Source organism: Carcharodon carcharias, chromosome 11 (genome assembly GCF_017639515.1).
Source record: "Carcharodon carcharias isolate sCarCar2 chromosome 11, sCarCar2.pri, whole genome shotgun sequence".
NCBI classification, from domain to species: Eukaryota; Metazoa; Chordata; class Chondrichthyes; order Lamniformes; family Lamnidae; genus Carcharodon; species Carcharodon carcharias.
The window spans coordinates 68,655,387-68,681,526 of record NC_054477.1 but is presented as its reverse complement, the minus strand read 5'-3'; the positions used below and the strand labels follow the sequence as shown (position 1 = coordinate 68,681,526).

General features: G+C 43.4%; 1 protein-coding gene across 6 annotated transcripts in view; it reads left to right on the top strand.

Annotated features, from left to right (window-relative positions):
• LOC121284253 (coiled-coil domain-containing protein 138-like) overlaps positions 1-23,585 on the top strand; it is a 105,449-nt gene extending 81,864 nt beyond the window's left edge. For all 6 annotated transcript variants that reach the window (XM_041199585.1, XM_041199583.1, XM_041199582.1 and 3 more), the window contains 2 exons: positions 21,749-21,887; positions 22,621-23,585. In XM_041199585.1, coding sequence (XP_041055519.1) covers positions 21,749-21,887; positions 22,621-22,801 — 320 coding nt within the window. In that variant the 3' untranslated portion in view covers positions 22,802-23,585. The remainder of the gene's footprint in view (positions 1-21,748; positions 21,888-22,620) is intronic.
• Positions 23,586-26,140: the final 2,555 nt, after the last annotated feature.

Here is a 26,140-nt window from a genome sequence, read left to right as displayed (position 1 = left end):
TGTACATGGACTTCGAAAAGTTGTTTGGTAAAGTGCCACACAATAGAATTGCCAGCAAAGTTGAAGATCATGGAAAAATGGGGCAGTGCTAGCATGGATGCAAAGTTGGCTAAGTGAAACTGATTTGTGGTAAAAGTTTGTTTTTTGGATTGGAGGAAGGTATACAGTGGAATTGGTGCTAGGACCATTGTTTTTCTTCACATATATTTATGTTAATGACCTAGACCTAGGTGTACGAGGGCTCTGTACAACCTATAGGCTCCTGGAGTGGCTCATTCTTTTAAGAATTAGCCCTTTTCCCAACTCATCCCTCCTCCAAGAGCAGGTTGGCTTGAAGTTCCACTGTTGCTTTGAACGAGTCCTTTCTAGCACCACGAAATTGAGGCAGGTTTTCATTGCAAGCTGAAGACTGGAGCTGCTTACAAAGATATTTCCTCAGCCTTTGTGTGGAACCATGGACTGATGCTCAAACACTCTCTGCTGCTGCCATGGGCCAAGCTACTGTGGCTGCTGTGGACATTTCCGAGCAACAGAAGGATGAAGGTCTGACTACAAGACAAGGTCAGCATTCCAAGAAAACAATACAATGGTCTCCCACAGGGCATGGTCCTGGCACTGACACTTTTTAATCATTTCCATAAGTTACATACCTACCACATCATCACAAAAATGTATTTACATTGATGATATTGCCTTGACAATTCAACAAAACCTTTCCAGGATAGGAGGCCACGTAAACGCTGACGTGTCAAAAATAGCTGAATATTTCTACAAGTGGCGACTGCAACCAAACCCAGCTAAGACCATCATCTCTGCATTCCACTTTGAAAATTACAAGGTGCACAACACACTAAATATCGCCTTCTATGGAGAAAAAGTGTGGCATGACCTGGCTCCCACCTATCTTGGAGTGACCATTGATCGCTCCCTAACCTAACATCACCACCTCTGAAACACTGCCAAAAAGACCAAGACACATATGAATATCATCTGTAAGTTCACCAGCATAAGTTGGGGTGCAAAAACCACCGTCCTTCGTACTTCTGCCACAGCTCTGGTCTTCTCAACAGTTAACTACTGTGCACCCGCGTGGGCCTCAAGTCGTCATACAAAACTTATCGACACACAACTGCACTCAGTAAAGAGCATAATCTCCAGTTCAGTGGTTACCAGTTCTCTCAAATATCGCCCTTCCCTCCATTTGACGGGGTGCAGCAACGTGCAAAGAAATAACTCTTATTAGCAGCAGCTTGGACCTCCCCATCTTTAGAGACCTTCAAGACCCCCTAATTCACCACATGGCTCTTTGAACCTCCTCTGGACGTGCATCAAACATCTCCAACTCCATAACACTGATGAAATCTGGAGGAAAGCTTGGTCAAAAAACCCCCACCCAAATAAATACATTGTCTCAGACCCAACATCTCAACAACCAGGATTATATCTCCCCCAGAGCATGTGGACAACTCTCGATAGAATATGGACTGGTATGGCCAATCCATGCTGACTATGCCCAATCAGATCATGATTATTCAAGTGTCCATTTATCACATCTTTTATGATAGATTCTAGTATTTTCCCTCCTACTGATGTAAGGCTAACAAGTCTGTAGTTCCCTGTTTTCTCTGTCTATCCCTTCTTAATCTCTTACCAAAATAGTGGGAAGACATTTGCTACCTTCCTATCTTCAGGAACCATTCCAGAATCTATAAAATTTTGGAAAATGATTGCCAATGTGACGAGAGGATAACGGGATTGAACAGAGCTGTGCAATTGATATGCAAGAAAAGCTTTCAATACTGAGATCTGACAACTGCTTCCTTGCTTATGTGAAAGTATTTTATTTACAGGACTTGCTCCGACAGTGAGTTTTCACAGCTTTAGAGGTGATTTCCAGTGCTTTGAGGTAATTTCTACTGCCATGCATTTAGCCTACACTTCCCAGCTGCCAACCTTCAGATCAGCATGGGAGCTGCTTATGCAACCTCAGCTTAGACCTCAGATGAGGAACAAGAGGAACAGCAGCAGCAGTCTTATCCTGTACCTGCTGCTCCTGAGTACAGAGGGCATTAACAGGAAACTCCACCTTACAGGAGGCGATACATCCACCTAGTACTCAGGCAGAGGATAAACTTCCTGAACAAGACTGAACACCAGTGCCTCAGGAAGCTACGTTTTACATCATGTGGCCATTGATATTTGCAGTCTCCTGGAAGACGACCACCTGCCAAGTGGACCATGCAGGCACTCATTGTCAGTTGTGGTCAAGGTTCATGGTAAAGGAGCCTCTACAGGACAGCATTCACAACATGATAGAATTCTGTTTCAGTTTGAAAGCGAGAAATGTAGGCCCATGACTAGTGTTTTAAACATAAATAAAGGTAGCTATGAGGATATGAAGTCAGAGCTGGCCAAGGTGAACTGGGAAACTTGGTTAAAAGGTATGATAGTAGAGTTGCAGTGACTGGCCTTTAAGGAGATATTTGATAACTCTCAGCAAAGATTTATCCCAGTGAGAAAGAAAGGCTCTTTGAGAAGGATGCATCATCCGTGGCTAAAAAAGGAAGCCAAGGATAGTATTAAATTGAAAGAAACACTGTACAAATCTGCAAAGATTAATGTAGGTCAGAGAATTGCACAGACTTTAAGAACCAGCAAAGAATGACTAAAAAGATAGTAAAGAGCAGAAAGCAGAGCATGAGAGAAAGCTAGCTAGTAATATAAAAACAGATAGTAAGAGTTTCTACAAGTATTTGAAAGGAAAAGAGTAACTAAAGCTAGTGTTACTCCTTTAGAACGTGTGTCTGGGGAATTGATAATGGAAAACAAAGAAATGGTGGAAGCGTTGAACTGGTATTTTGTGCCTGTCTTCACGGTAGAAGATTTAGAAAATTTCTGAAGATAATTGATGCTCAGGAGGTGATAGGGAGGGATGAACTTAAAACAATCATCATCATCATCAGGGAAAAAGTGTTAGGAAAACTACTAGTTTTACAGGTTGACTAGTCCCCAGGATAGGATGGCCTGCCTCACAGGGTCTTAAAGGAAGTGGCAGCACAGATAGTAGATGGACTGGTTACAATCTTCCAAAATTCCTTAGATTCTGGAAGGGTTCCAGTGGATTGGAATATAGCTGATATAGCACCTTTATTCAAGAAAGGAGGGAGGCAGAAAGCAGGAAATTATAGGCGAGCTAGCCTAGTATCTATCGCAGGGAAAATGCTAGAATCCATTATTAAGGTTATAGCAGGATACTTAAAAATTCACAGTGTGATCAGGCAGAGCCAGCGTGGCTTTGTGAAAGGTAAATAGTGTTTGACTAATCTTTTAGAGTTTTTAACAAAGTAACATTCAATGTGGATAAAGAGGAATCAGTAGATGTGGTGTACTTGAATTTCCAAAGGTCATTTGATGAAGTGCCACATCAAAGGTTACCTCACAAGACAAGAGCACATAGTGTAGGAGGTAACATATTAGCATGGATAAAGGAGAGGCTTGTGCACTTGGCTCTCTTTTCACAATAGTTTAACTACTAACCAGAGGTAAGAGGTGACAAGTAGACTGACCAGTATGCACCACGCACTACATTAACATACTTGATGTATTGTATTAATGGGAGATGCACTGTTTTGAATAACTAGTTCACTATTCATACATTTAGAATGTAACTTTTAGTTTTAGGAGGTTAAAGTGTTAAATATAAGATAAATGGAAAAACCTGATTGAGAAACTAGTAATAATCCTGAAGTGAATGCAATTCAAACAAGCTGGGAATTAATTACAGTTAAAAGCTACCCCATGTTTATCTTACGAGGTTAGAAGGAGAGCTGTTATCACTTGAATAATGAATGACTGATTTCTGGTCCTCTTGGTGTCATTATCTCCATGATGCTATGAACAATGCATAAGTTTAAGTTGAATTTATATATATATGTATATTAAGAAAGGTAAAAATGGTTTCAGTTTCATTTAGATTTTGTTCATGAACTTTGGTGCCTGAGTCTCTGGATAGACTTGTCACTGAAAGGTTTCAGGTCCTTTGGGTTTGTTTGTATATATACATTTTTAATGAGGTTTTACAAACCCTTGAAGTGAAAGAGATGGGTTAAAAGGGGTTGGAAGTTCAGTGGTTCGGGAAATAAAACAAAAGAAAGTAGAAAAAGCTTTACTGTTGTCTAGTGACAGTGACCTAGTGCCACAGAGACAGAAAAAGGCAGGAGTAGAGAAAGAGAGAGAGAGTTCAGTGTGTGTCAGAGAAAGTCTGAAGCTCTGAGAAGAAAACCTGCAAGGCTAGTGGGACAGTAGTCAACTGAATAATCAATTATGGGACTCAGTAAAGTGATCAGTTTAGCAGTGGTGCTACTGGAAGACTGAGTTTAGGGAACTCATTTGTTTGCTCTGCAGTTGAAGAAACAGTGAGTTTAGAGTAGGGTTTTTGGGTGTCTCGGGGAGAGATACGAATTGGATGAGAAGCATTAAGTGAATGCTCAGCAATTCACCAGAGGAAAACTATTTGCAATTGTGCTGGACCCAAGTGGGAAGCCTTTGTGTCAAGCTAGTGGTAACTTCACTGGTTTGTGTGTCTGTAAAGATATTGCTAGAGTTTAGGAATATTGGGAATTTGAATTGCCTTCTTGTGATTATGTTGAGATATTTCCAATCTTTTTGCTTGGTGTAATATAGTTAACTTTTCTTGTTTTAATAAACATTTTATTCTGTGTATTAAAATTTCATCAGCAGACTCCTGTGAATTTGTTCAGTAGCTTTCCTCCACAGTTTCTAAAGAAAAGTTAGGATCTATCTAACCAGGTTTCAGTCTAGGATCTGATTTATCCAATATTAACAGCAGCTGGGATTGTAACAATCAAATCCAGCAATTCTGGGAATGAGGGTCATAAAACTGAATTAGCGATAAAAATTATTCATATAATCTTCCTGAATCAAGGAAAACTTTGAGATTAAGAGGTAGTTAATTGTCATTTCTACATATGAAAAAGGCCTGTTTGTCATGTTGCCACGGACATAGTAATTCAGCGTGCAGCTTTAGTTAGGAGGTTCTTTTGTTTAATTTTTCTGTGTGCATTTGCTGACAGAAGCAGGCAATTCAGCTTGGGAACTGACAGAGATGGTGCAGTTTGGGAACAGGCGAGTGGAAGTAGATTTAATTGTAGCTTTCAAAAAGATTTTTTTTTTTATTCATTCACGGGATGTGGGCTTCACTGGCTAGGCCAGCATTTATTGTCCATCCTTAGTTGCCCTTGAGAAGGTGGTGGTAAGCTGACTTCTTGAACCATTGCATCCCATGTTGTGTAGGTACACCTACAGTGCTGTTAGGAAGGGAGTTCCAGTGAAGGAACGGCGATATAATTCCAAGTCAGGATGGTGAGTGGCTTTGAGGGGAACTTCCAGGTGGTGGTGTTCCCATCTATCTGCTGCCCTTGTCCTTGTAGACAGTTGTGTTTGTGGGTTTGGAAGGTGCTGTCAAAGGAGCCTTGGTGAATTCCTGCAGTGCACCTTGTACATGGTACACACTGATGCTACTGTGCATCAGTGGTTGAGGGAGTGAATATTTGTGGATGTGGTGCCAATCAAGCGGGCTGCTTTGTCCTGTACAATGTCAGGCTTCTTGAGTGTTATGGGAGCCGCACCCGTCCAGGCAAGGGTAAAGTATTCCATCACACTCCTGATTTGTGTCATGTAGATAGTGGGCAAGCTTTGGGGAGTCAAGAGGTGGGTCATACATCGCATGATTCCTAGCCTCTGACCTGCTCTTGTAGCCACGGTATTTAGATGGCTAGTCCAGTTTAGTTTCTGGTCAATGGTAAACCCCAGGATGTTGATAGTGGGGGATTCACTGTTGATAATGCCTTTGAACATCAAGGGGCGATGGTTGATTCTCTCTTGTTGGAGATGGTCATTGCCTGCCACTTGTGTGGCGCGCATGTTACTTGCCACTTGTCAGCCCAAGCCTGGCTACTTTCCAGATCTTGCTGCATTTGGACATAATTAGATATATATTTAAAAATGAAAAACAATGCAAGGCTCTGGGGCAAGAATGGGTGGGTGAGACCAATTAGATATCGCTTTCAAATAGATGATGCAAGTACAGTGGTCTGAATGGCCTGCCTTATGGGTAGACAACATGGGCAACCATGCATAGTACCATGGTCTGGGCGAGTATTGTGGCAGAGGCGATGTCGTGTTAGTAAGGCCTCAGGATTAGTAATCCAAAGGCCCAAGCTAATGCTCTGTGGACACGGGCTCAAGTCCCATGTTGGTAGCTGGAAACCAGCTGGTGCAAGTAAATTCATTAATAAAATCTGGAATTGAATACTAGTCTCGGTAATGGTGCCATAAAACTATCGAGTTCTGAGTAGTCCTTTAACAGTGCTAATGAAGCCATTGGCTTTAAGTGGCTTTCATCGCAAGGAGGTCATCCTCCATTCTTTCTAAGCAGGCTCCTGCTCACTTCAGCAAAAGGTTAGGGGTGACCCCAGAAAGGCCCCCCTCATGTTTGCCCTTCCCCCTGACTGCCATTCTACAGCCTTCCCTCCCTGTTTTCCCCCCTCGTGTTCGCCCTTCCACCTGACTGCCATTCCACAGTCTTACCTCCCCTTTGCCCCCTCGTGTTTGTCAGCCTGACAAATATCCTCACAGCCCACCCCCAGATGAAGTGCTAGTCTCTGAAAGTGGAAGCTTGCATGAGTACCACAGCACAGTGGTGTTCCTCAGGACAATGATAGCAAAGAGAAAGAGCAGCCCAACCCAACAGCCCCAGCAGAGTAGTGTTCATCGCAGCAAGACCTGCGCAGCGCTATGGCAGATATGTTCCATTCACCTCGAAGTTACCAACGAACTGAGGTCCGACTTGTACATGCCACCCCTTTTTAAACGGGCTTGATGCTGGTATAATTTCCCGCTGGTGTGATGGAAGATTGGAAGGCGTGGCAAGATTCCGGAGAGCGGCTGTTTTAATGAGCATAATGCAAATAGTGTTCACACAATTAGTCAGCGGGATAACTGACCTGCCATGAAAACACGATTGGGAGAATTGTGACCTGCTTTTACGATGGCAGGTTTCCGATTTTTTGCTTCCTGCTGGATTCTCCACTCCCGCCCACCACAAAAGCCCCCGTGGATGGGATGAGAGAATTTGAGGTTCAAGATATTTGCTAAGAGAATAAAGCCACACAATTCTATGGATTTTAAACAAAAATAAACTTTACTATGTAAGGGCAAAAAGATAAAACAACTTACAATATCTATCTTATACTCTAACATTCAGGGTTAATATAGGTATATGCGTGTTACCAGGCAAAATGGTCAAGCACACCACACTGCACAACAAATAACAAATGCGACCAAGGTAGATCCCACGATTTTTCAGCACCCCACTCAGATGTTAGTAAACACAATCAACCAATCTTGTTGAAACTCCCTCATGAGGAACTCCAAACGTTTCACTTTCGAAAATCAAGGGCGGAATTTTCCAAGCCCGCCGGTGGCAGGCATGATAGGTGGCATGCACAGAAAATATGGCCTGACCTACTTCACATGGCGTGAAGGCAGTTCGCGATTGTCCGCTCAGCCCACCAACACCAGGCCACATTTCCCGCCATCAGTTAGCAAGGAGCTAATTGTAATACATTAGCATATAATTAAAAGGCCATCCCACCAGGCTCTTGGAACCTCGCCAGATCGTCCATCCAGCGGGAGCGGCATGCACTTGGCGGCCTTCACTTTGGAGGAACTGAGGTGAGTGAGCAGCAGCGTTCTCCACAGCTCGCCTGTAGTTTAAAGGCTTCAGGGGGAAGACAAGTGCTGGCCAGCCATGGAGGCAACTGTTGAGATGGGGTCAAGTGCCGCCCTGACGCTGCATCCTGCGCACAGGCAATCGAGGTGGGGGCCAGGGTAAGCGAGGGAAGTGGCCACGCATTAGGGACGCCTGTATAAACTGACCATGCCTCTGTAAGTAAGACAGATCAGGCACAGCCACGGTGATACAATTGGGGTCAGGCTCCTAGCCTGCCTGCCCATGCAAGCAATGCGGAGGCACTAAAGGGCCACCAAGCACTCTATGCCCTAACCCCCCACCCGACACACACTTCAAGTCCGCCACCACTTTATTGGACCGCAGAACAGTTAGACAGCACACATTTTACAATCTCCTCTCCAACGCTGGTCATGTAGCAGTCACTACTGGATGCGCTCACAGCCCCTTGCAATCTCAGCATCCTGGCTTGGAACTTTTTGTCCCCCATGTAGCAGGTTGATAAGGCAGCCATGCAGCACACACATCTCTGACCATCTGAGGAGTGACCAACACTCTCTGAGAAACATTAAAGGGCGGTCAGACAGTGCAAGGAAAGGTCCTAAGTACAGCCATGCTAACCATGCCTCTCTCTCTTTCATACTGCTGGAGAACCACATTAGGATCATGGATTCTGGTGATCTAGCTGTATGCCTGATAGCCTACAGAGACCATAGGGGACATGGAGGGGACTGTCTGCTAGTGGCTGTGAAAATGACCGAGACACTCAATTTCTATGCCAGTGGCTTCTTCAGGGCTCCACAGGTGACCTCCCTGGGATTTCAAAATCTGCCACCCACAAATGCATCCATGAGGTCAGGATGCCATCTTCTCCATGGCACACAACTTTGTGCATTTTGCCCGGGATCAGGACAGCCAGAATGCAAAGGTCATTGGATTCGCCCTGATCTCAGGATTCCCACTGACTGCACTCATATGGCACTCAGGTCTCCATTGCTACACTCAGTGAACTTCATCAACCGCAAGGGCTTCTAATCACTGAACATGCAGCTGGTATGCGACCGCCAGAAACGCATCCTGCAGGTTTGCACACGGTTTCCAGGGAGTGTGCATGACGCTTACACCCTGGGTCGCTCACAGATCCCTGCTGTCATCCAGTGTCCACAGAGGCTGCAGGGTTGGCTCCTTGGGGCCATGGCTGATGACACCCATGCTGCGGCCTCAGACTGCAGCAGAGCGACACGAAAATGAGGCTCATGCAGCAGCTCGCAACTTGGTGGAGCAGACCATCAGGATACTTACGATGCGCATCCGGTGCCTGGACCGGCCTGGTGGAGCCCTGCAATACAGTCTACAGTGGGTGTCACGCATCATCTTCATCTGCTGCGCCCTTTACAACCTGATGCTGCAACGGGGAGAAGAGCTGGCAGAGGAGGAGATGGAGGACCTACATGTCTCCTCCAATGAGGACACCAACAGGGATGAGGGTGAGGGGCCCTCAGTGGTACTGACTATGGGGATGAGGCTCCCACACTGGCGAGACAAGGCAGGCGTACACAAGAGCTCCTCATAGCTGCCAGATTTATGGAGGATGATGATGACATGCGGTGAGGTATCTCCATTGATCCTCACATCACAGTTGTGAACGTTTGATTCCAGTCTGGCTTACCTCAGCGTCAATATCCTCTGTGAGAATGCTCCTGTCATGGTGATGCCCTAATTGTCACTTGATCGCAGGAGAATGTTGACAACATGCAGTGAGGACACTCCATAGATCTTCACATAGCCTCTGAGAACATCTGACTCCTGTCTGGCCAAGGGCAGCTCACTTGCGCTCCATGATCAACATCATCTCAGAGACCCGTGCCATGAAACTTTAGACGCACCTGATGCTTTGTCTGCCTTCATCGCTTTAGGAGCTGGTGCACAGCATCTCTAGTCACAGATAATGGTGTGATGGGAGCCAGCCCACCTTAAAAGTGAGAGCATAGAGAGTATAAGAGAACTCTGTGGCGCCTGCCCATTATATTTTGGCAGCAATGGCCAGCACTGCCGAGGTGCAGGCATCAATAATGTTTCCAGGGAGTGTGAAGCTGGACCGTCATTGTGGTCTGAAGGCTGCACAGGGAAGAGGCCCTGGACTGAGACACCTGCCTTTTATCTTGTGCAGAAAGGTTTCACATCTGAGTGACAATAACACTGCTCATCAGAACAATGAGCCATAGGCAGGGAGACATTCTTGGGAGTTTATTGACAATAGTGAACATTATGTACAAGTGATTAACACCCATGCCCAGTCTGTGCAACTAATTCTCCATAATGTTCCTAACCCTGCTGCCTACATCTTGGGGCTCCCGGGACATCCGCAGCGGAGGTGGAGACAGCCTGCTGACTGTGACGCCCTGTCTGTGATGACTTTGGCGGGTGTCCTCTGGAGAGCTAAGACTTGGAGGACCCCGGCCTGCTTTCGTGATCCTGCTGTGTGGCAATGGCATCCTCCTTGGCCTGTGAAGCTGGATCTGCGAAGGTCTTGGAAGATAGGATTCGGATGGGCCAGTCATTCCCAGAGTCACCTGGGTGGATGGCCCCGGAGCATGGACCTGCTGATTCCCCTCCCTATGGGTGTTCAAGAGCCCCTAGCTGACTCCCTGAGCGGAAGGGGTTGGTGGAATGAGATTGAGCTGCCCAGCACTCCTCTCGCATACACACTGTTGGAGGCCAACTATGACATCAGCGATGGAGTTAAGCCCGCGTAGCAGTGCAGGAGTGACGTGCTGGACCAAGGTCTCCATGGCGGCTGCCATCCTGCCAGTGTTGACCTTGAAACGCCGGCATTGCAATGCAATCACCTCAGCTTGAAGATGGACAAACTCTTCTATCGTGCCTTGCAATCTGAAAAGTGCAGTGGCCATCCTTTCCTGATGTTCCATTGCTTGCCTTTGCAGCCCCAGCAACTGTGACATGACCGAGGCCAGAGGCTCGTCATGTGACTTGGACTCAGCAACGTTCTGGCCTCCAGCAATCCTTCGGGAGCCGGGGGCCTGGGAAGTCCCTGCCTCCACCTGCTGTGGATCAGAAAGTGCCATGTGCTCACCAGATTGTGAACCTGAGGCTACTCTAAAGCTAGGTCCCACTGAGGTGTGTGTCTCTGTGCTAGTGGAGGGTGTGGGTGAGCACTGTGATGGGACTTCAGGAAGGGTGCCTTCAGATTTCTCTTCAGAGGTTTCTTCGGAGCTTGATTGGAGGCCCTGGGCTATGGACTCTGTCGGTCGTTTGGCAGATGTGCCTGCGAAAGCAAGGAGAGATAATTAGTGCATGGCAGTGCCCTATGAATGAGGACACATCACTCACAGCATAGTTATCTGATGGATGTTGTATTGCTGGATCCTCAGTTGGTAGAGCAGCGCCGACCTCACCGTCAGCACAGGACCGATCCTGGTCATCGCTGGCTAGCTGGATGGCTGTTTTCAAATTCTGAGAGAAGTTTCAATTCCGGCATCCTTCCACCAGTCTGCGACCTTTCCCTTCTGATGTAAGCCAGTTTGTCCAGCATAGATATACTCTCCCCATCTGTATCAGGGCTCCTGCCAGGCCAGATGATAAGTATGCCTGGCCGGTGTGGATGGTGAGTGGTCCCATGGATGGGATGAGGACAGTGACAGTGTATGTGAAAGAATGAATGGTAATGTCCCTTGCACTGGCAGTGACAGAGGGCCCTGTGGATGTGTGATGGGTTTGTGAGTGTGTGAGTTGGGAGTGATGAAAAGAGAGACTTACCCTGACAGAATGGAGATCATTCATCCTCTTGTGCCACTGGGTGGCTGTCCTCTTTTGCAGGGCATTCGCGCTAACCACAGCTGCCATTGCTTCCCAAGCCGGGTTGGTGACCCATCCTGCCACCAGAGTGTGGCAGAGCATTCCTGTTGGCCTCCACTGCATCCAGCAGTCGCTCTAGGGACCCGTTGTTGAAGCGGAGGGCTGCAGTCTTTTCGCCTTTGCTGGCCGTGTCTCCGAGACAGCAGTGGTGAGCTGGTGGCAATGAGCGCTTTGCTGGCGGCTGCCTTTTAAAGTTGGCGGCTGGCATGATGCAACAGCGGGGTGATGGCAAGTGGGCGAATGAGAGCCCGCCCGCCATGGAAACGGCATGTTTCCTGGAATTGCATAAATAATGAGGCGGGCTCAGAAAGATATGGCGTGAAAACCTGCCATTCTTATCGGCGGGTAGGACTCCATTTTACCCACCCGCTACTGCACTTAGTCCAATTCTGGGAAAATTACGCCTCCAGCCTCTGAAGTCCCTCAAAAGCTGCTCCAACTCAGAATGACTCAGTGACAGCACACACTGCCCCCCCACCCCAGCATTTCAAACCTATCTGGCAATACTTGTTCCCCTGGATTTCCGAGTCTGCACTCCAGCCCATACTTAGTAGCACAATTTCCACTCTAATAGCTGGCTAGTTTTAGTGGCTGGCACTGCCCCTGGATTTCATCTAGCTCCAATCTCCCCAGCTGCACCAAGTTATAAGTGGCTCCCAGGTTTTTTCTGAGCCCTAACCCTTTCCTGCATGGAACCAGTGACCCTCTGGCACCACCGCAGCTCTCCAGGACTTCTGTAGAGCCCTAACTGCAAGAGCCAGCTCACAGCAACACTTCTGCTTCCTGGAGCCTGCTAATGGCAGCAACTTTTCAGTATGGCATTTTCCTCTGCTGCAGAACATCTCCCAGCAGGCACACAAATAAATTGAAACCCTGGGACTTTCTTCAGCTTCACCCATCTCCAGAATGACATAGCTTTCCAGGGCTCACTGAATTCTTTTAAATTAATTATAGCTCCAACACCCAAAACAAAACAACTCTCTGGGCTGCATTTCTTGCAAGCAGTGTAGACACCTTGTCTCTAATTCTCCAGCTAAGTAAGCCCACGTGCTGTTTTATGACCTTACTATTCTAGCTGTTAACCCCTTAAATCAACATGGCCCCAACCTTTTGAGTGTAATAGTCTTCAAGCTGCTTTAATTGTATTTCTCATTTCTGACAGTTAAATTTTAATCTTCGCAGAACCAAAAATTACATCTAAAACATTAATATGAACTATGTATTTATAACATCATCAATTGTCATTTCCATAGAGAGTTTCAAACTTCTTCTACCCTTTTTATGTAGAAGTTATTCCTAATTTCACTCCTGAAAGTTCAGGCTCTAATTTTTAGACTGTTCCCTCTAATCCTGGTTGCAACAACTAGCAGGAATAGTTTTTTCTATATGTACCCTATCAGTAATTTGCTGATGACACAAATATAGGTAGAAATGTAAATTGTGAAGAGGACATAAGGAGGCTACAAAAGGACACGGGTGAAGTGAGTGGGCAAAGACCTGGCAAATGGAGTATAATGTGGGCAAATGTGAAATTGTCCATTTTGGCAGGAAGAATAAAAAAGCTTATTATCTAAGTGGTGAGAGATTGCAGAGCTCTGAGATTCAGAGGGATCTGGGTGTCCTAGTGCATGAATCACTAGAATGAACCCAGGAATGAAAGGCTTAACGTATGAGGATCTGGGTCTATACTCGATGGAGTTTAGAAGGATGAGGGGGGATCTGATTGAAACTTACAGAATACTGAAAGGCCTAGATAGAGTGGACGTGGGGAAGATGTTTCCATTAGTAGGAGAGACTAGGACCCGAGGGCACAGCCTCAAAGCAAAGGGAAGACCTTTTGAACAGAGATGAGGGGAAACTGCTTTAGCCAGAGAGTGGTGAATTTATGGAATTCATTGCCACAGAAGGCTATGGAGGCCAGGTCATTGAGTGTATTTAAGACCGAGATAGATAGGTTCTTGATTGGTAAGGGGATCAAAGGTTACAGGGAGAAGGTGGGAGAATGGGGTTGAGAAACTTATCAGCCATGATTGAATGGCAGAGCAGGCTTGATGGGCTGAATGGCCTAATTTCTGCTCCTATGTTTTATTATGGTCTTATTATTATGAATCACAAAAGATAGTATGCAGGTACAGCAAGTAATTAGGAAAGCTAATAGAATGTTATCGTTTATTGTAAGGGAAATTGATTACAAAAGTAGGGAGGTTATTCTTCAGTTGTACAGGGCACTGGTGGGACCACACCTGGAATATTGTGTATAGTACTGGTTTCCTTATTTAAAGAAAGACGTAGCTGCATTAGAAGCAGTTCAGAGAAAGTTTACTAGACTAATACCAGGAATGAACGGGTTGTCTTATGAAGAAAGGTTGGACAGGTTAGGCTTGTATCCACTGGAATTTAGAAGAGTAAGAGGCAACTTAATTGAAACCTTTAAGACCCTGAGGGGTCTTGACAGGGTGGATGTGGAGAGGATGTTTCTTCTTGTGGGAGAACCTGGAACTAGGGGGTCACTGTTTAAAAATAAGGGGTCACTCATTTAAGACAAATGAGGAGAAAGTTTTTCTCGCAGAGGGTACTGATCTTTGGAACTCCTCCTAAAAAGGCAGTGGAAGCAGAGCCTTTGAACATTTTTAAGGCAGAGCTAGATAGATTACTGCTTAACAAGGGGGCAAAAGGTTATTGGGGGTAGGCAGGAATGTGGGGTTGAGGTTACAATCAGATCAGCCATGACCTTATTGAATGGTAGAGTGGGGCCGAGTGGCCTACTCCTGCTCCTAATTCGTATGTAGGCCCCTTTAATTTCTTGAATGCTTCAATCAAATCATCATATAACTGTCTAAATTCCAGAGAACATAAGCCTATTTTGCGTAATCTCTCTTCGTAATTTAACCTTTGGAATACAACTATCATTCTCGTAAACCTACCTTACACTCTCTCCAAGGCCCTCCTAAGTTGTGCCCAGAACTGCTCACAGTGTGCATAAAATTCAAGTCTCTTTGGACCTCCAATATTTCTAGCTTTTCACCATTTAGAAAGTACTGTGTTCAATCTTTTTTAGGCCTAAAGTGCACAACCTCACAGTTCCCTCCATTGAAATCCATTTGCCCATTCATTTAACCTATCTGTATCCCTTTGTAATTTTATGCTTCCACCTATATTGCTCACATTTTAGAGAGGTTGATGACAGTGACACTTTATCATTCAAAAAATAGCATGGCTTTCCAAGCTCATCTGACAGGCTTTTCACAACAAAGCATTGAAGGAACATTTGCAATGCATTCTTTCCAGGGAGGTGACGGATCACTACACAGAAAAAGAAACCAGCATGAGGTAATTGAATTTTTGGTGAAGAAAATGCTGGAAGACATTCTTAAGAAGATGAGGAGTGCCAAGTACTGCTGTACGGTCTTGGACTGCACTCCTGATGTGTGCCATTATGAAAAGATGTCTTTTACTGCTAGATTCATTGACACTTAGATGGCATTCAGGAGCACTTTATTGGTTTCAGTTGCATTGTGCCTTGAGTACACTAATGCCCTGAGAAGAAAAAAATCTGCCATCGTTATGTGGCCTGGCCTACATGTGACTCCGGACCTACAGCTTAATTGCCCTCTAAAATGGCCTAGTCCAGCAAGCCACTCGGTTGCATCAAACCAGTAGTTTAAAGTCAAAAAAGAATGAGCTGGGATGGACCACCCAGTATTGACCTAGGCACTGAAAATGATAACAGCACACCCAGCCCTGTTGACCTTGCAAAGTTCTCCTTACTAACATCTGGGGCTTGTGCCAAAATTGAGAGAAGTATCCAACAGGTTAATTAAGCACCAGCCTGACATAGTACTGGCCAAGTTGGCCATTAACAGGTCCAGGCAGCGGGCGATCGACGGGGGAGTCCCGCCCGATTGTTTGTCCCTCTTCCGCGGCTACGTTCGCGGCCGAGTGTCCCTGGAGAGGGAGCACGCGGTGTCTGCCGGCACTCTCGAGGCCTTCCGTGCTTGGTGGGCACCGCGGGGACTGGGGTGTTTTATTGACCCCCTTAATCACATTTTGGTTTAAAGTTTGTAAGTTTCCTTTAAACTTTGTCCTTAGTTTTATAGCTGACCTGAATTAGGGGCTGTGCTTGATTTGTCCTTCATTTTGTTAATTTAGTTTAATTGTTTTAACTCTAAAAGAGTTACACACTGAATCATACCTTACAGACAATGTCCCAGACATAGCCATCACCATCACCATCCCCAGGTAGGTCCTGTCCCACCTGCACAGAGGTGGCCGCACAGTGGTATAAAGTTGGTAGCTGCTCTGGCAATCACTCAACATTGACTCCAGACCCCATGAAGTCACATGGCATCAGGTTAAACATGGACAAGGAAAACTGCTAATTACCACCAACCACCATGGACAAGGAAACCTGCTAATTGCCACCAACCACATCCCCTTAGCTGATCAAAGCCAGAAATGGGAATGTTTGCACAATGTTCAGTACCATTCGTGACTCCTCAGACACTAAAGCAGTCTTAGTCCATATGCAACAAGATATAGACAACGTTCATGCTTGGACTAATAAGTGGCAAGTAACATTCATGGCACTCAACTGCCAGGCAATGACCATCTCCAACAAGAGAGAATCTAACCATCTCCCCTTGATATTCAGTGGCTTTACCATCACTGAATCAGCCAATATCAACATCCTGGAGGTTACTATTGACCAGAAATGGAACTGGACTAGATATATAAATAATGTGGCTGCAAGAGCAAGTCAGAAGCTGGGAATTCTGCAGCGAATAACTCATCTCCTGACCCCCCCAAAGCCTTTTGACATCTACAAGACACAAGTCAGACATGTATTGCAACACCCTTCACTTGCCTGAATGAATGAGGCTCCAACAACACTCAAGCTCGACACCATTCAGGATGAAGCAGCCCACTTGATTGGCACCCTATCTACCATCTTAAACATTCACCCCTTCCACCACCGCGCACAGTAGCAGCAGTGTGTATATTTATAAAATGCACTGCAGCAATTCGACAGCATCTTCCAATCCTGTGACCTCTGCCATCTGGAAGGATAAGGATAGCAGACGCATGAGAACACCACCACCTGAAGTACCCCTCAAGCCACACACTTATATTTTTTATAATGATGTAAAGGCATTAATCACTCATAAGGGATTGGGTAAACAGGTTGTGGGTTCATTTTTTGAGACTGGGCATATGAGAACATGTACACATGGACAAAAAGCTTGAAGACATCAGCAGCAAAACCATGTGTGCTGCACTCAGTTTACAGGCCAAAGTGGAACTGAGATTGTATCATATGACATACTTCCCCTCTAGTGAAGGCATGCTGCTATCCCTTAAAAGCATATTACAACATCCCGCTTTCTTTTTCAAGATACTTTTCCCCCTTCCAAAGAAGTATAACTATTAATAATTCAGATTCATGCTTAGTTACCATTACATAAGTGTATAGAACAGATAAGTCTATGAGACTTTAAAGCCTGCAGGTAATCTGCTTTTACACACAGATCTTGTAATGGTAACCTTGTCAGGAGGTTTCTTTAAATGTTCGCATTAATCTGTGGGGTTGTCATTCTTGGATGTTATTCTTAGTTGCATTTAGGATCTGGTTCCCGATGCAATAGGGCTGCCCAGTGGTTGAGGAGCTGGAATGGATGTGATTTGTCCTCAGTTACACCTCACCATTGCGCCTTTGTGTGTAATGACTTCATAGAACCTTGGTTCTGAACAGATCCTTGTCACCTTGGCTGGTTGCCATGTACCTTTTATGGAATCCTGGATTCAAACTTATTGTCCCAGCTCTAAACCTGGCAATTCTGTACCCGCATTTTTATCGTGCACATTGGTCATCTTCTCTTGCTGTTTCAAAAGTTGCCCTTTAGTTTCTGAGAGAGTAGAATGGGTAAGAGTACATAAATTGATACGCACTGATCTACTAAACATGAGCTGTGCAGATGATGAAATAGTTGCACTTAAAGGCATTGCTCTCAGATGTATCATTGCAATATGTAGATCTTACTTGGTCTCTACACTTGAGAATTAGGGATATCACCATGTGAATCATTCTTTCAGCTAGGCTGTTAGATCTAGGGTAATGAGGAGAAGGAGGAGTGTGATCGATATTCCTGACATGGCTTACAAATAAATTGCAGATCGTTATTCATAATGATCACAGCATACCAAATAAACTGAAAATAGCACCTAGAGTGTGCACAACAGTTGCGCTTGATGTATTGTGCAATTGTCAAATAATGTGGTGCTTGGTAAAGTAGTCGACATTGATGATGAAGTCAGTGCCACGGATGTGAAAGATGTTGGATGCAATTTTGGACCAAGGATGGGTTGGAGCTTTATGCGAAATCATTGGTGCTTTGAGCTGACTTGGCATATGCTCTTGACCTGCTTCTCACTTCTTGACAACAGCTTTAATGTCATTGTTCATACCCGGCTAAATAGATTGTAAGTCTTGTGAGTCTTCTCATCTGACCTATGCCCATGTGTGAGCGATGAAGTTGGTGAAGAATATCAAGTCGCACATATTCTGGTATGATGACCTGCCTGCCTTTGAAAATGACTCCCGTGGAGATGCGTAGCTCATCCAGGTGAGGCCAAAATGGTCTCGTGTTCATGGACATGCTGATTGAATCAGGCCATCCCACAATGGTGGTTTTTCACAATTTCTCTAGTCTGGAATCTTTTGCCATTTCTTTTTGTAACAACTCAATTTGGAGAACATCTTCAAGTTCGATGTCAATGAAGTCAACTTATAGATTTAAGGATATACCTTCTGTTTTTGCTGGGCTAGGCAATCTGCTAAGTGTACCCGATGTACCATCAAATTACCTGGCTTGTACCTAATCTCACAGTCATAACCATAATTCTTTATCAAGAGATGTTGCAATCTTGGTGCTGCGTTAGTCAATGGTTTTCGCCAAATCATCTCCAGTGACTTGTGGTCGGTCTCTACCACAAATCTTTTGCCAAATAGATAGTTATAAAAACGCATGATTCCAAACACTAAAGCTAATGTTTCCTGTTCAACATTGGAATATTTGGATTGCAATACGGACAGAGATTTTGAAGCAAATGCAATCGGTTTGCCTTTTGTAGTATGCATGCTCCCAGGCCTTTCTGTGAGGCATCTAGCTCCAGAGTAGTTGTTTCCCTCGGATTGTAAAATTGCAAATTCGATGCTTCTGATAATGAGTGGTTCAGGACTTCAAAGAGGTATTGGTGGTCTTCATGCATCAGGAAAGGCACATCCTTTCTCAACAATTTCTTAGTGATGAAGTTTTTGAGCAAAATTGGAAATGCATGGAGACGAGAAATTAAATTATTTTACTTGAATCTGGAAATATGCCAGCACTGGAATAAATGTAACTGAAGAAATTGATCTGCTACACGTTGATGGCACATTTCAGACTGTTGAACATTAGTCCTTCTTTATGTGCTGCATGCATCAGTAAGTGCATATTATGGTCATGTTCTTGCTTTGTTTTTCCCACAACGGCAATTTCATTGGCAATACACATGCATCCTGGCACAGTGCGTGTAATGTGGTCCATGTGAGATAGCCCGAAGGGAAGTTGTTGAAAACAGTTTTGTTCAAATGGGGTGCTGTCTGTTTGGATCAATGCACAGCTCTTTGTAGCTGCATCAGCCTTTATTCTAGTGCACTGTTGCTGCCAATGGTCTTTTCTGTCACATGTCTTGCAGAATCACTAGAAAGCTGTGCATGCAGAAGGCCATACATTCCACATGTCGTGCTCGGTTTAGGTGTTCTAGTAAGTGCGTCAATAGTTGGGGTTGTGCTTAGGATCTGCAAATTCCGTCGACCTGCGAGGATCGCTTCATATACTTACATCCATCCTTGAGTAGTTCTTCGATGCTATACGATTTGGTCTTGTCTAGCAGATCTTTCTGGAATTCTGCCATGGGGAGTGGATGCTAACAGCAACTCAACAATTCTGTCTGCTAGCTCTGTATCTGAAAAATCACAGTACGTACCCTTTTCTCTGCATCTGCTGACAAAGTGGTTTATGGATTCTGTATACTGTTGTCAAATGCCGTGAACACTAGCTGATGTATATGGAAACTTAACCTGATTCTGAACCGGTCCTCCAATATAGTCCATACCTTTTGGGGATCCTTTAGCACTTCTTCTGTTAATTCTGACATGTAGACCTTTATTCCCAGTTACTAGGTGAATTTTTATGGTTTGCCTGTCTGGTTCAGACACACTGGAATCAAGAAGCCATAGCTCTGTACACTGTTTAAAAATTTTGAATTCACGTAGTACGTCAGAACTTGATCCTGTAGATCAAGAATGATGTGGATCAAAATATAAACTGTCACGAGCAACATCAGAGATTACAGCAGCAAAGACTCACAAAGTCACCTTCTGTGTCTTGCAGTCTTAGAGAAGAAAGTATTTTATTTATTACCATTTAGTAATATTTAATGTTTAGATGTTTTGCGGTCTCAGCTATAATGTTATTTTACTGACTTATATTGTTTACTATTTGAACAAAATTGAATTTAACTGAATTTTGAATCATTCCCACTTTTATAAAAATAAATTATAAAAAGCTTTTAAGATTACAGATTTATTTTTAAAACTTTTGCTTATACTGTTACATAAACTAAAAGAAAGGCCGCCAAAATGCAATTCCGCCTGTGGTCCCATTTTTTTGTAAGTGTGGTCCTGGCTGTTTGATCCTCGGCCCCTATGTGTACAGTTCTAGTACAGCTTTTTAGTGTTCGTGAACTGGAGTCCTCGTATTTTTTTTTCTCCATAGCTTGGATCTCCTTCTGTAAATTGTAGTGCCCTCACTACCACTCTAGCGGATGCTAGTTAATTTAGCAGAAGGCAGTAATTAAGTTCAGGAGTGCATTGCTCAGTACCACTTATCCACTTTTGTAACATTGGGCTAGATTTTATGGAGGCAGCAGGAATCCTGCCACCTGGGATAAAAGCAGGAGGCAAACCTACTTCAGCAGTCAGCAGAATCTGGGACTGCACCTTGTTGTCGGCAGTAAATTAAGTGGCTATGGCTGCCGCCAGGGCTGCCATCCTTGTTAAAGATAGTCGCTCCAACCCTCCACCCCCACAAAAGCTGCCAGCCCAATCAGAGGTCTAACAGCTCAGTAGCACGATTGCTAGTGGTGGTCACTGCTGGGGCTGTATCTGCTGGATGAGGTAAGTGGGGTCTGGGGGGGCACTGGGGTAAGTCAGGCAGGCCTTGACAAAGTGATGGTCATTGAGCGCAGGCGGTGCCAGTACTGCAGTGGAAACCATGGCTGAGGGACGGCCCCTCCATGAACCAAAGAGTGCCAGCTGGTCTCCTGATGCAGCAGGAGATCCCCAAGCACTGGGAAATTGCCAACAGAGATGGGAAGAGGCCCTCAATAGGCCACTTAAGTGGCACCATTGGACTCTGGGCGGGCATGCCATCCGCCACCTTTCTCATCACTGGTAAGACACAATGGCGGCAGACAGACTATGGGTATATTTGCCATACTTCCCACAGTTCTGAAGAAAGGTCCTTGACCTGACACATTAACTCTGTTTTTCACTCCACAGATGGTGCCAGACCTTCTCGGTAATTCCAGCATTTTCTGTTTTTATTTCAGATTTCCAGGATCCACAGTATTTTGTTTTAAATCTGGTTCTAAGCTGGTTTGTAATATTTTACAAATGTACTAGAATGTTCATAAGAGCACATGCAGTACAAACAGTTATTTCCATTGAATTATAATTGAGTTTTTAAAAATTATTTTGAATTCATGGTCATGCAATGCTTAATTTTATGAAGAACAGAAGAATTCAATTATATACCATTAAACAGAACAAGGACAGGGCACTAAATAGAAGCAGATGGTTTAGTTCAAGTGGTCAACTTTTAATTTATTATTAAAGAGGGTAAAAGAAGAAACACTTGTTGCAGCTTTACACAATAAGAAATTTTGCACCGTTGAAAAGCTGCAAAATCATTGCATCGTATAAAAATTTAAATGGGAAGGAATGAAACAAGGAACATGTTGCATTACTGTAAGTATCAAAGTTTCTTTGTTTTTTTGCAGGATATTTGCAGCATTTCCTGCAGGCATGCAGCAATGAGACATGGTTCCGCACTTGTTCCGTGCTTCTGAGAAACTCTAAACTGGAGGTACAAATACTAGAGAAACTGAGCATCATCCTACAGAAACTCTCTAAAATAAAGTACGAAAAATTTCATTTTGCTGAATTGACTGAAATGTTGCCATGTACAAAGTATAATATGAAAAACAAATGTGTAATTTAGTATAATTTAACTTGACTTTTATTTATAATAATTGTTCTTCAATGTTCTTGTGATATCTAGCACTAACATTTAAAACTACTTCACAAAAAAGGAATTACTTCTTGGACCCCCATATGCATGGAAGGATTTTGGCACCTTACATTCCAGTTCTCTCCCCCAGTTATTTAATGTTTTCCCTAATATTGTGGGCAACTTTAATCACGAAGCCTACTATAATATTTAACATTTTGTCTGATTTAAGATGACCCCAAATCACCTTATGTGTGTGATACCTAAGCAAACACAATTTGTTATTTATAGAATCTCTTTTTTAAAATCAAACTCTGTGCACTGAAGCTGAGGCAAGTAATTGCAGTATTTGAGATTAATCTTCTGGCCCAGATTATGAGTAGGAAAGAAGATGTCAAAATGATCCTCGTTAAAGCCAAAAAAACGAAAAAGCAAAACCAACTTACATTTGGAGAACTAGCTTTGCTCTTTTTAAAATACCAATTTAAATCAATTGCAGTTTATGACTGCAGTTTTTTGCAGCAAATTTAATGTCTCTGTTGGATGAGGGCCAGCCCCAAGACTTTGTTGTTTAAACGCTCAGTGATAAAGTGTAATGCTATTGGACAAAGAGACTAATTGGAATTTATACTTTCTTTACAGGAGTAATAAGAAACTATTTGAATTGTTCACTATCCACATCCTGATTCAAGAGTTACACAGGACTACAGATCCGGAGCACACTTTCTTGGCTATTAACTTGCAGTCTATTTTGTTTAACCTAGGCATAACAAAAGGCACTGCTTTGGCCAGTAATCTGGGCAACAGCCATTCAAAGAAGTAAATATTTACCATTTGAGGCTAAAACACTCTGCTGGTTTTTGTATTTTTATCATTACTGGGTGAGTTTTCTGGTTCTAACTTATCAATAATTCACAGATCATGTACTTGGTTACATTTCACAAAAGCATGTTTAAGTATATATATTTTTATTTGAAACCAAATCAATTGGAAAAGTTAATTTGCTTCAGGGAAGTGAAAACTTTACCTCTAAGCTATTCCTATATGTCAGCTGTTATCATTTCATACCTGAGAGTTAGATTGTGCATTTGACTCTCACCAAGAACTCATCTGGGCTGACATTCCAGTACAAACCCAAGGAAGAGCTGCTACCTTTTCAGTGGGATATTAAATCAAAGTTCTGTTTGCCTGTTCAAGATGGAGCAGAGCAGAGTGTACTGGCCAACATTTCTCCCTTAACCAATATGACCAAGGCAGATGAACTATTTGTTGGATGTTGCTGATGCAAAATAGCTGCTACGTTTGCCTATATTATAGCCACTGCGCTCCAAAGGTGGTTCATATATGAAGCTCCATGTATAAGGTGATTTTGAAAGACATGGAAAGGCACACATTTTTATTTTATTTGTTCGTGGGATATGGGCATCGCTAGCAAGACCACCGTTTATTGCTCATTCTCTTGCTCTTGAGGATGATGAACCGTTTTCTTGAGCTGCTGCAGTCCAATGCAATTACTTTTCTTATTTAATTCCTCCAAAGGTTCTGTATTTGCCACATTAAATGATAAGTTATTGTGTGCCAAATAAATTCTCAATGTTGTATTAAAATTCTAGAGTGCATCAGAATTCTCTTTCCTGTCCTCCCCCTTCTGATTCTAATTATTTATGTCATCATATAGTTTCATGAACAGCAGACAACCATGCCTCATCAAAATAACCATTTTCTAATGATCCCAGACAATGTCAGTGGCCTAGTTGACCTTGAGGGTCATTATAACCATTACGTGTTATCTTCCATTTCTGTAATAAATTTTATAGTATGTCACTGAATACTGATTAAGAGCAGACTTCTAACCAGTTGATATTGGAAAAATGTTTTAATTCCTCCCTCTACTTTTCCTTTTCCACTCTTAATATTTCCATTGTTACGAGGCTATGCCACTTCATTTTTGAAAGTATGATTTTTCAACTTTCAACTGACTGGAACTTTTGCAATTTGAACTGAGACAGCAAATTTCTTAAAAATGCAAAACCACATTCAAAGGTAGAGATGAGAAACCAACAAATCACCCTCCTTGGACTGCGAAGAGAGACATTTCCTATAATCCAGAGACCCATGGCAACTCATAACTACCTCAGGAAGAGAAATTAAAAATGCAAAGCATTGGTTATTGAAACAATGGCTGCCCAGACAGACAGAAACAGACAGACCAACCCAAAACCTCTTGGAAATACACAATGGATAAAGTATTTTGAGGCAAGGCTGCCAGCCACTAGAGAGAGATTACAAGTGACGCAGGCAGTGTCAAGAAAGTCTTCAGCAGAGGATAGAAGCTGAGGGCTATCTCCTCCCTCCCCTCTCTCTTTTGGAATAAGCATGTCACCCAATTTGAAAAGTCAACTCTACCAGAAACCTATCAGTGAACCAAGATCTCGTAAAAATTGCAACATATGCTTTATCTGACTGCATTCAAGAAATCAGCTAAACTAAATCAGCCACATCATTTTAAAAAAAGACAATCAAAGGGCACTTATCTGTATATTCTTTTATCTTTTTATAGGACTCTAACTCCCCTTATTCTGATACCCATGTGTGTGTGGACCCTATTGACTGCATAAGGGCCAAATGCTTGATGTCACGTTTTTATTATTTTTCTTAGGTTTAAGGGTTAATAAACTTGCTCTTTCTTTGACTCAAGAAAATCTTGTTCGGCTCCTTATTGCTCGCAGCTTAAATAATTAATTACATTCTGATTTGGAAAAGAGCATATCTGCATGAAAAGGAAATGTAAATCTATGTTGTGACCAACCAAGGAGATTGAATAAAGGGAAGCCAGTCCACCCCTTCTCACCTGGTCATAACACCATTACTCTCCTGGCTAAGAGTAATTAACCAAACACTAAGCAAGAACTGGAAGTTTCTACTTTCCGAGTCTTGGTAACCAGTGCCACTTGGTGCATTTACACACTGAACTATTGGGGAATTCAAAACAGATTTGCTTTTCAGTTGTCCTGTTTATGTTCTAGGTTTACAGACTTTTTTTGGTAAAGAACAGTGTCAAAGTAAATTGGAAATGTTTCGACCTTTTGGTTTTGTGCTACACACTTAAAGCCAACAAGCAGCCTTCTAATTAGTCGCTCTGTCATTTTATGAAAGTAAACATGGCACTTCACTTGTTTTGTTACTAGTGTCAGCACTTCAACAGATGTTAAGTTGAGTTTTTTGTAGCATGACTGTGAAAGGGCATGCCTACTCCCAATTTATACCATTCACTGATGCCTGTACTTGCTGCCAAAATGTTTAAGAACAAAGTACATTTGTAATTATGCTCATAAGCAATGATGAGGCAAAGGCCAAGTTGTACTTTTCAGTGATAAATTCCAGCACTAAAAATTACAGTGACATTTTGTCAAAGCTGAATTAGGATTTAACACTGTAATTCGAAAACACCGTAATTGTGTTCTCGCACATAGATTCTGTTCCAATGTTAATCGTGCACGGGTTTTATACCAGCAAAATTAAAAATGAAATGGTAGAAGTAGTTATAAAAAATGCTGTACAAGGCTCCTACTTTAAAGTATACAATTGTGGGTATTGGACAATGATAGGCTCCATCTCGGCTATATCATCCAGCATGACCAAATAGCCTCTTAACTCACTATGTGATCTCACATAGGCCAATGAGTGAGATATGATATTTGATGTTCTAGCAGAATCTTTCAAACTGAATTGTATAAAACACTGGTGAAATTGTATAAAACACTGGTGAGGCCACAACTGGAGTATTGTATGCAGTTCTGGTCACCACATTACAGGAAGGACGTAATAGCTCTGGAGAGAGCGCAGAGGAGGTTTACAGGAATGTTGCTAGGGTTAGAAAATAGCTATGAGGAGAGATTGGATAGGATGGGGTTATTTTCCTTAGAACAAAGAAGGCTGAGAGGTGACTTGATTGAGGTGTACAAAATTATGAGGGGAATAGATAGAGTGGACAGGATAAAATTGTTTTCCTTGATGGAGAATTCTAGAACCAGGGGACATAGATTCAAGGTAAGTGGCAGATGGTGTAGGGGGGACATGAGGAAGAACTTTTTTATGCAGAGGGTAGTGGGTGTCTGGAATTCGCTGCCCAAGTTGGTGGTAGAGGCAGAAACTTTAAACT